Genomic DNA, 16,165 nt, shown 5'->3' with positions numbered 1-16,165 from the left:
CGACAACTTGTATGTGGTTGTGAAAATGACGATTGTTATTATCATTATTAATTATTATTATTATTATTATTATTATTGCAGCTTTTCACCAGTTGTGGAGAAAGATACAAAAGATACGGTGATTTTACACCAGTTTGAAAGGAGTGTCTTTGCTCCCAGCTTGTCGCCTTTTGCCATGAAATTGGAGACCTACTTGCGAATGACTGAAATACCTTACACTGTAAGTACTACATTCGTGTTGATTGAGCGACTTTAACTTCCCTATATAAAACTAGTACTTGTCTGACATTGTACTCGCAATGAGGAGTAACAATATATATTTATATAATCACATATGATACAAAAAAAATGTTCAAGCAACAATTGGTAATATTTCAGAGTTTTTTAAAATATTTGCCACTCGAGAAACATAAACAACTGATCATACGGGATCTACTTTATACGCCTGAGAGTAATATATTACTACTGTACATATACTGTATCTTTGGTATACTAGTACTGTACACATACTATATATATGACATACTTGTTATGTACATATACTATTTCCCAGGTATACTGGTACTGTATATATACTATATATGACATACATGTATTGTACATATGCTACATTTATGGCATACTTATACTCTCTAAATAATATATATCTGGCATACTAGTACTATACCTATACAATATCTCTGAAATACTAGTACTGCATATATACTATATCTCTGACATAATAGCATTGTACATATACCATATGACTGACATATAAAGACTGTATATTGTATATATATATATATATATATATATATATATATATATATATATATATATATATAGTCTGGCATACTAGTACAGTACACATATTGTATCTGACATACTTGTATTCATCATATATATATATATATATATATATATATATCTGACATACTTGTACTGTATTTGACATACTTGTATTTATTATATATCTCTGGCATACTAATACTGTATGTATGCTATGTCTCTGACATAACTAGCACTGTACATATGCTATATCTGACACACACAATATATCTCTGGCATACAACTGCCTCACATACACTATCTCTGACATTCTAGTACTGTATGTATACTATATATAAGATTATTGTATTGTACCTATATCTCTGGCATACTAGTACCGTAAATATATTATGTCTGATATATCTGATATGCAAGCACTGTACATGCACTATATCTCTGACATACTAGTACTGTACATAAGCCCTCTCCGCTTGAACTGACAATACATTTCATTTTAAGATGATAACAAATCGCTTGTAATGTGCATGTGTTCTAGACCCTTGATATGCTGAGAGGTCGATGGGCGTTGGTTTAAAATGTTAGGTTGCCTTTATGGACTTTACAATGTTGTCATTCATTTTAAAGAAGCTTTCACTTAATCCTGTTACAAAGTGTGCATGGTCCATAATTTTGAATCTGCTTTTTTATCAAACGCTCGATCGTCACGGAGCCACCGATCATTTAATTTTCTTTCTGGGCATTATTTTGTTTATTTTATCAGGATATAAATTAATTTCAGCTGAAATGAATGAGGTCTTTCGCTATACAAATAAATGAGAGCAAGAAAATTTTTTACAAGCGTCTTGGAGGGGCCGGTATTATTTTGTTTTTCCAAAAACCCAAGACTTCTTAACCCTCTGAAATTTAATGATTCGTTCCTAAAAGAATACATAAAAGCTAGCGCCACATCTGCCCATGGCCTGTCCAACACATAAGTCTGTGCAAGAAAAAGCCAACAATAAATAGCAGAATGCAGAGAAGGAGGAAAGCTGTAACTTTCATCCTCATCGCACAAGATGCAACGTGATGTGGTATCACAGGAAGTGTTGAGCGACAGAACCTTTGTCATAAGAAACAGATGGTCGGTTGTTGTATTCTTCCCACAAAAGTTGTACCGGCCGCCATGTTTCGTCTATCATGGGCTTATAAATTACGTTAAACCCCAAAACAACTATCACCAGTATAGACCGTCCTACTTTTATTCGTTTGTTCTATTTTTTTCCCTTCAAGTCGGCCGACAGTCTAGACCACTGGCAGAGGAGAGAGAGAGAGGGGGGGGGGGGGGGGGGCATACGGTATTGACTAACCGCTGCTAAGTTGTTGTCGAATACATTATAGACTCATAGCATGCGTGCAGTGATCGCAGGTTGTGCACATGACATTATTGATGCTGGACCGGATAAGAGGCATCCAGTGGGGGATATATTTCGAGTATGCTACATATTTCTTAGTGGCGACAATTTATTTTATTGTCGTATCTGTTCCATGAAATAAATGAGTTAAAAGACGAAAGCATTTAATAGTCCATCTCGTTAAAGCCATTTTCTTTACTCATTAATCAGCCGGTCCGTCCGTTCGTCCAGCCATACATAGATCTACTCAGTGTGTCAATTGACCTCCCCCTTCATCCATCCCTCGTGTTATTCATGTTATACGTTAGTTATATTTTCTTGTTTGCCTCATTACCCGCCTACAGCTTAACCTACTTAAACGCATATATGCCAGTTTACCTAGCTACCTAGCTGTGCAGCTGAATAGAGTTAAACATATTACAGATAAATAAACACAAATAGTATCGACACATTTACGAAAAGAGATTGCCAGTACTGAGACAGATTGAAACTCAAAAATTCTGAATTAAGATATCGAATATATACGAGTTCGATCCCCGGCCGAGTCATAATAAATACAAAAAAGATTGTACGTACAGCTGCCTCGCTAGGCGCTCAGCATTAATAGGTTAGTGTTACGACTGCTCAGTCTAGTATCAGGATAATGTGACTGGGTGGGACATCATGCTACATGACTGGCATGATGCCCCAGCGATTGACATCAATATAAACAGTCGCAATGCAGATATCGTAGCGATATGACTGAAAAATTGTTAAAGCTACGTTAAACACACACACACACACACACACACACACATATGAAATATTGGAAACTTAGATATCGAATATTCATACTTGAGAGACATTATACATACTTATAAAGATTGTTTTTTCAGGTCTGAAAGTTACCTCAGAATCAGACTCGGAAAGACCACCGCATTAGTAGTTTTACCTTGAAACCCAATATAAAAAGATACTATCGCCACACTTCCAAAAATAAAAGAAGACGGAATCTTGTCATGTATCCTGCCCATAGGTATACGCAAGGTATACCCTTATTATCGCATTACATTTAAGGCTTCAAAACATGAGATATTTTGATGTTGTGATGTTATGCTGGGGTTTAATGCCATGTTTCAGCACATGATAGGCTCCATGTGGCGGCCAGAATAACTGGTGGAGGAAGAACCAGAGAACCATGAGAAGAACCACAGACCCATGAGAAGCTATTGGCAAACATTCTCACGTACCCACACTGGCGGAGCCCGAGACCCGAACCGTCGCAGACAGGTGAGCATTAATCCGGAACGGCGAGCGCTTTAGAAGACTGGACTACTCGGGGACCTCGTATGTATTTTACTATTAAGTTATATATTGGGGTTTAAGGGCACATCAGCACACAAGTGGCTATCTGATGCTGATTAGAGGCGACATCACGGAAATTACAGATGCTGTAGACGTCTCGACTAATGTACCCTGATCAATTTTTACACCCTACTGACAAATAGGAAATGATGCTAAGGTACAAGACTAATTGTGCACGTGCACAGTATAAACAGTAATTGATTGACAGGTGCTTGGTGACACATACGTACATTAAACGTTGTGGCATGCCGAGGCAGTTGAAGTAAGAGTCTTGAACAGAGTCACGTCATGGCGCACGGTCTGGCGTTAGAATGATTCGAAGTGACGTATCAGTCGTATTCGATCGCGAGTCCAGCACGCTAAACACTCAGCAACCGCGGCTCAGAATAATAGATGCATTGCTGTGTAGGACAGTGGTCTCAAAAAATGCGGCCCACCACGTCGTATCATGTGGCCCGCAAAGTTGTTGGCGTCACAAAGTGTCATGAGATACAAGAAAGGTGGTGCGGCCTGCGGGCCATCGAAAATGCATTCGTACGACCCTCAAGGTGTTTTGCGTTTGAGACCCCTGTGGTAAGGCATTCCATCCTAGCCTCATTTCCGGGGTTTATCACATCCTGCGCATGGGTGACCAGAATGCTGGGATTGGGTTATCGTGTAGTCATGCCAATTAGCCACGTAGGTTTCCATATGATGTCATTAATTGATCGATATTTGTTCACAAGATACTCATCAAGTCACATTACACCTGACTGCTATTGCTACTGACCAATAAGAATTTCAAAATCTAAGATCTACTTTTGCCTTTTTACGGGTATTTTGAAGCACTGCGTTATGTAACTGGTAAATACTCGATCTGTACCCTTGATAAAAAAAATCAGTTTTAGGACTTTAAGTTGCAACACCGACCGTATCATACATTTAGGTAACGTTTTAAACTTTAACTAGGAATCCGGAATGACTGTAGATACATGAGAGTTAATTACTAGGTAGTCATGCGGTTGTGTCTGCTACACACGCGTGCATACAACACCGATATATATATATATATATATATATATATATATATATATATATATATAATGTCTGTCTGTGTGTGTGTGTGTTTTATGGTTTAATGCTATTTTTCAGTTTGTGATAGGCTATACATGGCGGCCAGTATTAATGGTGGAGGAAGAACCCGGTAAACCCAACTAGATAAAGAACCACCGACCCACGAGAAGCTACTGGCAATCTGTCTCACATTTATGTGTGTGTGTGCCTATACATATATATAAAGAGAGAGAGAGAGAGAGGGGGGGGCTCACACTTGGTTTTGTATTGTAAAGACAAATAAACAGTATGGCATCTCATGGAAATTTACGCATTTCGCTTAAAATTGTTTTGTAATTTATATGATGTGATCACTTAGATGCAATCGCTGCGATGAATTATATGTACTCATTTACGAGTCTACAATTAAAGACAATATACTTATTTATAAAATGACCAGACTGGATGTAAATAAATGGCCAGAGGTCAGCATGCCATTTGCTAAAGAAAAGTATTTATTTATGCCACTGGGCGACATTTAATGTGACATTTTTATTGTCGGTAACCGTGACTGCCATAGCTTGTTAAACGCGTGATTTATGGTACGTCCTCTTGTAAACATCACTATTCCCAGTTATCATTAATGACTACTTTTCACAAAAAAATGCAATGTTGGGTTTCTCTCTGTAAACATAACAAAATACCTAAATGTCGGTCATCGTTTTCATTAATTAATCTTCCCTCGAGGAAAACTAATTTAGACCATCTTTAAATTTACATAATGAAATCGTATAAAGAACACTACATATATTCGTTTACACTTGTCAGATCTCATTTGATAGCTGAAAACAAGCGTATGTATGTATGTTTGTATGTATGTGTGTATGTATGTATGTATGTATGTATGTGCGTGTGTATGCATGTATGTATTTGTATGTACGTATGTGCGTGTGTGTGTGGGAGGCAGGCAAATCCATTTTGTTTTCATCAGTCAAAAGTTACAATCGAATTAGAAGAAACTACAGGAACAATGAAACCGGTAGAATCGGATTAAACTCTTGTTATTTGTATCGTATTCTGCACTGGTTTACCCCTTGACTTGAAACAGCATATGTTACTAATTTATATTTCTGGGAATGGTTAACATTTATAGAATGGTCGTTGTAATTATAAAAAACACAAGCAGTAATTAATAATACGTCCGTGTGTCTGCAACTTTCACAAAGCTCCATAGTATGTGACGAAAAATAAACCATACACGTCGACACTCAGGCAGGTTAGTACATAGGCAGGCAGGTGGGTAGTTGGGTGTGGCGTGTAGGTGGAATGACTGTACGTAAATTCTTACTGTTTAATGTCGTGCAGTATAGTACAAGACTAATGGTTTGGTGTTTAAACGACATGTCCATAACACTTATAGATGTCTCGTTTGAAAGGGAAAGATAGTAAGCAGCTCCAGTGGTTTGTTTGACAGGACATACATTTCGCCCTGTAGGATATATAATTACCAAATAGTGGAATGGTTGAAAGGTTTTGGGCGTGACAGATTACCTCAGAAGCAATCTGCCTTTGATCTGAGTACGTTTTGTTTTTTACTCGCTTGAACTTCTTATTATTCCCCCAAAACATCAAAAAGGTAATAACCGACACTGCTTATCGTATGCGTGGTCGTAACCCAACCAAACCCCTAACAAAAAAAAAATACCAAAAAATAAAATAACAAACCAATACAGGCGACATTCATATTTAGAACAAAAAGATAATATATTAATACTACACAACAATACCAAGTAGGAAGCGAGTGAAATACTGCATGAAAAGTAAATTCCAACCACATGAAACATGTTTCTGTTCTATTACGCTTATAATTGGCGGTGAATTTAAAGGTCGTCGTTGAGAATGAATCATCTTGAAATTCTGCTGGATGATGTCCTGCTTACTGTGTCTGTATAATTCATGATCCAAAACGTGTGGTATAACCAATTTAGCAGGAAAAGGTCATCGCAAACACAATGTCACAGTTTGCTAGTCTTTTTCGCTTCGTGAGAACGACTGGTCCACACGATCCCATTATATAATAAACCAGTTGTTCCCAAACCTTTTCGGGCCACCGTCCCCTTGGTTATCCTCAGCGCCCCCATAACTTACCCAGTAAAAAGCATTATTCAGCATTAGCGCCCTAACCGCCCACTTTGGGAGCAACTGTGACAAAAGTATTGCCATATTTGCTTCTATAAAAGTTGCAGATCAAACTCCCCAACTCCTGGGGATAATACTTTCTTGTGTATTAAAACAATTTAATTCCATCAAAGACGGCAGTGAATAACTCTTTTAAAGCAGCAAAAAGTAACGTGAAATCGTCTTGAATACCACCAGCTATTTTTGTTTCTTATTATGCATTGATGAGTCATGTGACCACATTACTCGTAGTCGTGCCCAGTTTGAGGTTTGGAAATCCCTACGTACGTGTAAATTTGACGTTCTTTCAGAGGGATTTTTAAGCGTTATTACAAGGAACTCAATCGTAACTTTAAGATTTTCCGACGTTTGGAATCGGACACAAAACAGAAAAGACAAGAAAAAGAAACGTTAAAATACAATTTTAGCCGCTGACATTAATAACTAAAATGTGCATAATATAAGACCATACACGTATTTGTTCAAACACTATCCATTTATGACTGAAGGAGAATACCCATACAGATAACAATCACAATCTGTTTGGAGGAAATTAGTTGTAGTTTCCAATTAGAGCACAACCATTGCTTTTGAACTGTTGCTTTATACGTATCCATCGTTCTCCCGCCCACCCATGTTGTACGCACGGGAAGCGAATAGGGGACACGATGTCATGAATTAAACACTATTATTGTATTGCGACATATGGATACACCTTTTTGCTAATATAACATACCTTTGCTTTGCAGTAAGGTACGAGAGAAAATCCAATATTTTCTGGTTAATCGTTTATTTTGCATCGATCATGTCTGGTGACTCGTATTCCATTCTGCTTTTACGGTACGCAGTCATGAATGCCCAAGCGGCTAGATCGTCGGCCTAGGAAGCAGTCGGTCTCTGTTTCGAACCACGGCCGAGTCAAACCAAAGACATAATAATGGCACTAGCTAGCAGCTGCGGCGCTTGGTGCTCAGCATTAACAGGTTAATGTTAGGACTGGTCGACCTGGCGTAAGTATAATGCAGACATCGTGGCAGTATGACTAAAACTGTGTTAAAGCTACATTATAAATCTAATCCACACACCCACACACATTTATATCAACCATTGACATTCAGTTGCGATTTACCATGTTTTTATAAATTACATTTCAGAATGTATTGTCACGCAAGTTTGGACCAAAGGGGAAGATCCCGTGGATCGAACTTAATGGCGAGGTTTTTGCAGATTCGTCTATGATTATTGAAATGTTAAATCAGAAATTCAACAAAAATCTGAATGCAGATTTGACGCCATACCAGTTAGCTATAGCACGAGCAATGCAGAAAATGGTGGAAGAAAACACGTATTGGTTGGTATTATGCATCATTTCAAATGTATTTATGTCTAGAAAAGTATGACTACTAATATTTGTATTTATATTTTGGTTTAGTGGAAAGGGAGTGAGTTTTATAACGCTTAGTAATATGATGGTCTCAGGTCCTTTGTCTTGCGTTTAAATCAAAATATTATTCTAATTCGGTTGTAATCTTGTGTCATATATATTTTAATGTTCGTTACTTTTCATTGTCAATGCATGTACTTAATTTGGGAATTTATTGGGGAATATCGTGTGTGTGTGTGTGTGTGTGTGATTTTGACTTTTAACGTAGCTTTCAAAACATTTTAGTCATTGCTATGATGTCGGCATTGTGGCAGTTTATAGTGATGTCTAGCACTGATGTATGACTCGGTAAGTGTTCGATCCTGTGACATCCTGCATTCGAGGCGGACGTCCTAACCACTTAGTCCTGGGGGTTATCATGTGCAAAGTTAATCTGTACATCCTTACCATTTACCTTTGGATTAAAAATTTCTCTTCATTACTTTCATATCATAGCTCCCCTTTGTTATGGGTCACACTCACGTTTTGTCTATCCTAATTTCAGGACAGCAATTCTAACAAGATGGCTGTATTTGAGGGAGGAAAGCCGACGAACACTCTTTCCTAAGAGTGTTCCAAAGCTTTTTATGTGGTGGAAAGGTAGAAATCTCCGCCAGATGGCACATGGGCATGGAATGGGACGTCATTCACAGGCAGAAGTGACGCAGATCATGAAGAATGATCTACAGGCACTCTCTAACTTTCTAGGTGAGACATATTGGCTGGATGGAGATATTATAAGTTTTGGGGATCGGGGTTGTACTAGTTATGCACCGACAGAGATTATGGAATGGTCTATTGTAAGTCAGTCATCTGCCAGTCCATCAAACCATGTTTATTATCACTACTCCTTATAAACTGTTTGGAGGATTGCTATGAAACTACACACATTTCTGACTGCTCTGGTGGTTAGAGCATCTGCCCCGGTTTTGGAAGGTCGTGGGTTAGAACCCTGCCCAGTTGTACCAAAGACTCGTACAAATGGTACTAACAGCTGCCTCACTAGATGCTCAGCATTAAGAGGTTAGTGTTAGGAATGGTTGTCCTGGTGTCAGGATAATGTTACTTAGGATGGGACATTTTGCTCCATGTCTGTAGCATGATGCTCCAGTGTAGACACTGTAGCGATATAATTTAAATATTTTTAAAGCTACTTTAAAAAAATTAAAATCACACACACACACACACACATTTCTGGTTATTCAGAGTATCATACCTTTATATATTCATTTTATTTGATAAGTTTTAATTGCCAAATATTGCCCCATGTTACAAAAGTACTCCCTTTTCCCCCAAAAGGAAATAGGCTAAACTTTGTAAACAGTATATTTTCTGTTAAGGCATTAATGTTTTATACTGAATGTAAGTAATATTCTTTTATGTTTAGCGCTTCTTCAAGAAATTGAGAGAAATTGAGAATAATAATCAATGATTTTTTTTAAGGGATTTAACGTAGTAATGTCTTTAATGTATGATATTAGGGTTTTTATTATCTTCATTTTCATCTTTCTTATCACACACAGAATTGAAAATAAGTTACAGTTTAATAAAACAAGGAAGAACAATAATTGTATCGGGTTGAAATGTTATTCTGTACATGCAGCTCTTCAAGTTTTCTTAGATGAATACAAATCTTTTAATGTCTGACCATAACTACACATTGTTCTAATGTCACATGGAATTTAAGGTTCTTAATCTCACATAGAATTTAAGGTTCTATATCACACACGGAATTTAAGGTTCTTAATCTCAGATGGAATTTAAGGTTCTATATCGCACACAGAATTTAAGGTTCTTAATCTCACATGAAATTTAAGGTTCTATATCACACATGGAATTTAAGGTTCTTAATCTCACATGAAATTTAAGGTTCTATATCACACATGGAATTTAAGGTTCTTAATCTCACATGAAATTTAAGGTTCTTAATCTCAAATGGAACTTCAGTTTATTAATCTCAAATGGAATTTAAGGTTCTATATCACACATGAAATTTAAGGTTCTATATCACACATGGAATTTAAGGTTCTTAATCTCACATAAAATTTAAGGTTCTATATCACACATGGAATTTAAGGTTCTTAATCTCACATGAAATTTAAGGTTCTTAATCTCAAATGGAACTTCAGTTTATTAATCTCAAATGGAATTTAAGGTTCTATATCACACATGGAATTTAAGGTTCTTAATCTCACATGAAATTTAAGGTTCTATATCAGACATGGAATCTAAGGTTCTTAATCTCACATGAAATTTAAGGTTCTTAATCTCAAATGGAACTTCAGTTTATTAATCTCAAATGGAATTTAAGGTTCTTAATCTCACATGGAATTTAAGGTTCTTAATCTCAAATGGAACTTCAGTTTATTAATCTCAAATGGAATTTAAGGTTCTATACCACACGTGGAATTTAAGGTTCTTAATCTCACTTGGAATTTAAGGTTCCTAATCTCACATGGAACTTCAGGTTCTTAATCTCACATGGAATTTAAGGTTCTATATCACACATGGAATTTAAAGGTTCATAATCTCACATGCAACATAAAGTTCTTAATCTCACTTGTAATTTAAGGTTCTATATCACACATGGAATTAAAGGTACTTAATCTCACTTGAAATTTAAGGTTCATTATCTCGTATGGAATTTAAGGTTCATTATCTCACACAAAATTTAAGGTTCTTTGTTCTTGGTTGCAAAAATTGGCTCATATTCTGATTTTCATTGAAATAAATGCATGGCTTGAACTAAATGTTTCAATATTCCTTTTTATTTTATTGCACTTTTAAAGTATTTTACCACTGTAATATATGATGTAATTATTTATTCACTTAGTACTGTCCTTTTTTATGTAATTTAATATCTTTGTTTACATAGTTTCCAATTTATAATGGATTTGTTTGTCATAGCAAAAAGGTTTGAAGTGTCTGTATGCCCTCAAAATACAACGGATTTATTTACCTTAAAACTGTTGATTTTGCACATTTTTCTTTCAAATATAAATTTGTTTACCTGTCAGATAAAAATATTTATTTATTTATTTAAACAGGGACAAACACATTCTTCATGGGAGATAAGCCAACAGAGATTGATTGTGCAATATTTGGACAGTTGGTTCAAATTAAATGGAACTGCCCTGACTGTGAGGGAAAGAAGTATCTCCTAGGTAAGGGTTTGAACAGTCCTTTTAACTGTCCAGGGGACAAATTTTATGACCTGGTATAATTTTCAAAGTGGCATTTTGTATGTCCATCTGACTGTTCCCCTTCATTACTCGCACCTTGGTTATGATTTGCATTTGGGTTAGGGTTTTTCTCTCATGTACTTTTGGTGATGGGATCATACAACTGGAAGTGAAGAGCAATATGGGTAAGGGTTAAACGTTCTTCTGTGACTTTGATTAAGTTTTTTGTGTATATGTTTGTGATTTGGATTTTTAAATAGCTTTAACAATTTTCCAGTCATATCACTACAGTGTTTGAGTTGTGGCAGTTTATAGTGATGTCTAGCACTGGTGCATCATGCTGCAGACATGTAGTATGATGACCCACCCAGTCACATTTTCCTAACACTAGGCCAACCAGTCCTAACACTAACTACTTAATGCTGAGCGCCTAGCGAGGCAGCTGTTAGTACCATTTTTGATGACTTGGCTTGGATTTGAACCTGTAACCTCCCACATCCGAGGTGGACACTAGACCACTGGAACGGTCGATTAAATTTTGTATTCTAAAGCTTGTTACCTATGCAATTTAGGCTACAGGTTCATGCAGTTATGTATTTGGACATGTCTTGATGAGTATTATATTCCAGGGCAGAAAATGCCAAAGTATGGGTATTTTCATGAATGAAATGTACATTGTGAAACTGGATATTTCTGGGGTTTTCCAGGGTTCTTCCACCATTAATACTGGCTGCCATGTATAACCTGTCGTGTGCTGAAAAGTGGCATTAAACCCTATAACAACAACAACTACAACAACAGAAGTATATGATGAAAACTATAAATAGATCTTTTAGTGGACTACTTTAATGTTTTTCTTTGCGGTGTGTTTTAAATGTGAATTTTGTTATTTACCTGCAATTGAAATATATTTGGCAGAATAGGTAAGTAGTGGGGATTTGAGTTCTATGAACCTATTACTACAGTTTTGTTTCAGTCATCTGTACCTCCCCTAGAAGAGTCAGTATTATTCCTGCTTGAGTTCCTGGAAATTCATTTTGGCCAGTTTTGTTACAATTGAAAATAAATCTTATGTCTTCTTTCACCTTTGCGGTTTCACTGAACAGACTAGAAATATGGTTCAATATCGATTATACATTCTGTGTACAATCATGTCCCCTAATACATTTATGAGAGAGAAAGAGAGAGATAATGAAAAAAATGTGTTTGTCAGAATAAAAATTGATATCACAGTGCAATCTACATAGTAACCCTTTACACTGGCAATAGAGTTTTTAATGATGTCTTAATAAGGTGAGTTTCGTCATTGATTTTGTAAAAGTCATCTTAACTCTTCTTTATCCATAAAAACTGCATTATGCATTTTTGCCATATAGTTTGCATGCCTCTTTGGTGGCTGGCCTAGTTGTTTGAGCATCCACCTTGGATGCAGGAGGTGACAGGTTCAAACCCTGGCTGAGTCATACCAAAGACTGATAAATATAGTATTAGCAGCTGCCTTGCATGGCACTCGGCATTGAGGTTAGTGTTAGAACTGGTCAGCCTGGTATCAGGATAATGTGATTGGGTGGGACATAATGCTACATGTCTGCAGCTTGATGCCCCAATGTTAGACATCACTATAAGCTAAAGCTACATCAAAATTCCAAATTCACACACAAACACCATATTGTTTACACACTCTATATGTTGAATATTTTAGAGCCATTACAGAAATTGCAGACATAAATATGCAAAATAAAGTGATGGGTTAAATTCATATAAATATGCTGTTGGGAAGGGAAAATTTAATTTAAATAACATGGACAAGTGAGTCTTGTTATATCATTTTAGAAATTGCTCAGATTGTTATTCTTATTGTTATTTTTCATCTTATTCAGAGGTATGTGGGAACCTAAGTGATTACTGCGACAGAATGAAGGAAAAGTTCTGGCCAGATTGGGAAGAGTGTTTGGTCCAGAAAGTACCAGAAAAGAAGGAAAAATCTTCCGCTGAAATGGAGAAAGAAACCAAAGCTGAAGAGAAAACAGAAGATGCACCAAATCCTGAGGAACAGGCAAAAGACGAAACCAAAGATAAAGTTGAGGAATTGAAACCTGACACAGAAGTGAAAAAAGAAGGCGATGACACAGTGGTTGAAAACAAAGCCAAAGAGGAGAAAATTGATGGCGTTATTGAAGACAAAGTGGGAGATGATTTTAAAGATGCTGATGGAGATAATGGGAAGACAGAGGTGGCAGCAGAGTAAAATGTCATAAAAGAAAGCCTAAATAATATGTTCAGGTGACCACAGTGGAGAAAAATGTAGCAGGACACAATAACCGAGTAACATCTAACAAAAGATAGCTAGTAAACTGTAGCAAGTAACCAGGACCAGTACCTTCATACATTTGTGGATTTATGTTTTAACAGGGTTGATCACATTTTCGAGCCAAATAGAGGAAAATTTGCAGGAAAGATGCTTATAAAAATGAGAAAACAAATGAATCTGGAAATTGCAGCAAAACTATGTTGGCATTGTTGAATGATCCATTGCATATTATTTTCTCAAACTTTATGATTTTTTTATGGTGTACACGAGAGATTAATCTCTGAACTATTTACAGCTCATAAAAACTTGATATATTGGCACTTGTAAGTGGAGTGCACAGACAGCGCAGATCCAGAATCACCAATGTATAATGCTCTGGTAGATCTGGGTCATTGCTATTTGCTGGGATTAATCAGTGGAACAAAAACTCAGATATACCACTGCATCATGCAATGGAACTTCATACTCTATATTGCTAGCAGATTGACCCAGCTTATAACAGTATAGACAAACTGTTGGATTTAAGATTTTCTTGGCAAACTGTTTTTAAGACATGGGAACAAAATCGTACCGCTACTGAACATAACACATATTATGTTAAGCCATACAAAAATGAAGATCATTATCATAAACTATAAATTTCATCATCCATGGAATTGGCCAATCAGGAGTCATTGGTGGTTCATTTGTACATGTGATTTACTTAGACTTTACCCATACAGCTCTAATAACTTTTAAAAATTATTGCACTTGTGGAACCTCTTTAGTTTTTGCTTTGAGATCAATGAAAGGCATTTTTTTAAAATTAATAAAATTTAATTGTCAGAGCTTAGTTTCAAAATAATTTGAAAATTTGTTGTAAATTTAAAGACGGAGATATGGTCTTGGTCTGAATAGTACCTATACATTCACATACTGGAAAGAAATTTCTTATTTGCATTTAAAATTTACAAGTAGTTTGAGGAGCAGGACGAACTGTCCTACCATATATAGCAATGAACACTATTGATTTTTAAGTAAATCAGTAAACTCTTAAGTAAGATAAGGTGTACACAACTGAACAAAGAATACAATTATAAAAAGTCAAATAAAACAAGCAATACAAGTATAAAAAGTCAAATAAAACAAGCAATACAATTATAAAAAGCCAAATAAAACAAACAATACAATTATAAAAAGCCAAATAAAACAAGCAATACAAGTATAAAAAGTCAAATGAAACAAGCAATACAAGTATAAAAAGTCAAATGAAACAAACAATGCAAGTATAAAAAAGATTAATTTTCATGTGCATAAAAATGACATTATCGGCTAGTCATGTAACCCTATTCTCTTTCCAATGTGGAAAAGAAGAAACATTTGAACAATATCACACTTTTAGTGGGAAAGCTCATGATTTTAAACAAAAATATTGTTAAAGTTACATCAGTTTCCTATACTGACAGGAAATGATTAGACAGAATAGGTGATTGCATAGTGTTTCACTATATTTGAAATCATACTGACATATTAAAAATGATTTGTACATCAGTATTAAGCTCTTCAGTGAATTTTCTTGAAGGAGTTATTTGTGGAGATAATTCAAATTTCAGCACATAATGTTCTGTTTATTATATACAGTTCAAATTTTGAAAGGCCAGTTATATACTAGTATTTTTCATCTTGCTTGCAATTGCATTTCAAATCCACATGTCTGTTAAAAGATTTAAATAAAATTAGTGTTTAAATCATGATGCATATTGTATCCATATATTCAATGCAATGTAGTATTTGTTTTTTGTTGTTTTTTTTAACAACTTTGTTGTATGAATACATTATTAATTCATTTATATTCTTGCCTGCATACACCTGCCATTAACTATTTACTGTCTGTTTTGTTATATATATTGCCTTAAGAATGCTTGTTTTGAGTGAGAGAGAGAGACAGAGACAGAGACTAGGGACAGTGTGAGATTTTATTCATTTCATTGCAGTATTTGTTTCCAAAGTCACATGCATGTATTGTGTATCGTATATGTTCTCTTTCATGATGCCTGCAAAACAATATCTTCTTCATATTAAAATATCTCCAGTTTGCTGTTTGCTAATGTAGTCTTGTATTTTGTTTGAAATGGTGTATAAAGTTCACTCGCTATGTGAGTGCACAAATGGGATTCCTTTTTAAATATACCAAACTATATGACAGTAGGTATTAGGAAATTTAATGATTTTGAATGGTATGGTACTTTATGGTGGAAGTTGGATTAGTAACAAGAATAAAAGTATACCCTTCATGTGGTCAGAATTGCAATGCACAGTTCCCACATGGCTTCTTACGAGTTTAACTATTTAGGCATTGTATTAAAATTCATGTTGAAGAATTCTTGGAGGCACCATCACAAAACAACACGAAAGCCAGTAAGATTGGTAAATGTCACAATAAAACATCACCTTTAGGCTAACAATATGCATACTTAATCTGTGACCAGGTAAAGGGAGGTAACTTTTCATGCAAAGAAGGAAACGGCTAAGAAGCTATCAGCCACCTATCTATTAT

General features: G+C 35.7%; 1 protein-coding gene across 1 annotated transcript in view; it reads left to right on the top strand.

The window, feature by feature from the left end:
• LOC149784251 (failed axon connections homolog) overlaps window positions 1-15,716 on the top strand; it is a 30,571-nt gene extending 14,855 nt beyond the window's left edge. Inside the window, exons 2-6 of the mRNA XM_089932287.1 lie at window positions 82-220; window positions 7,868-8,064; window positions 8,642-8,844; window positions 11,184-11,300; window positions 13,199-15,716. Of these exons, the coding sequence (XP_089788413.1) occupies window positions 82-220; window positions 7,868-8,064; window positions 8,642-8,844; window positions 11,184-11,300; window positions 13,199-13,566 (1,024 nt within the window). The 3' untranslated portion in view covers window positions 13,567-15,716. The remainder of the gene's footprint in view (window positions 1-81; window positions 221-7,867; window positions 8,065-8,641; window positions 8,845-11,183; window positions 11,301-13,198) is intronic.
• The last annotated feature ends 449 nt before the right edge of the window (window positions 15,717-16,165 follow it).

Source organism: Sinohyriopsis cumingii, chromosome 14 (genome assembly GCF_028554795.1).
Source record: "Sinohyriopsis cumingii isolate HCF-2022 chromosome 14, ASM2855479v2, whole genome shotgun sequence".
Classification (NCBI taxonomy): domain Eukaryota; kingdom Metazoa; phylum Mollusca; class Bivalvia; order Unionida; family Unionidae; genus Sinohyriopsis; species Sinohyriopsis cumingii.
This window is presented reverse-complemented; position numbering and strand designations above follow the sequence as displayed.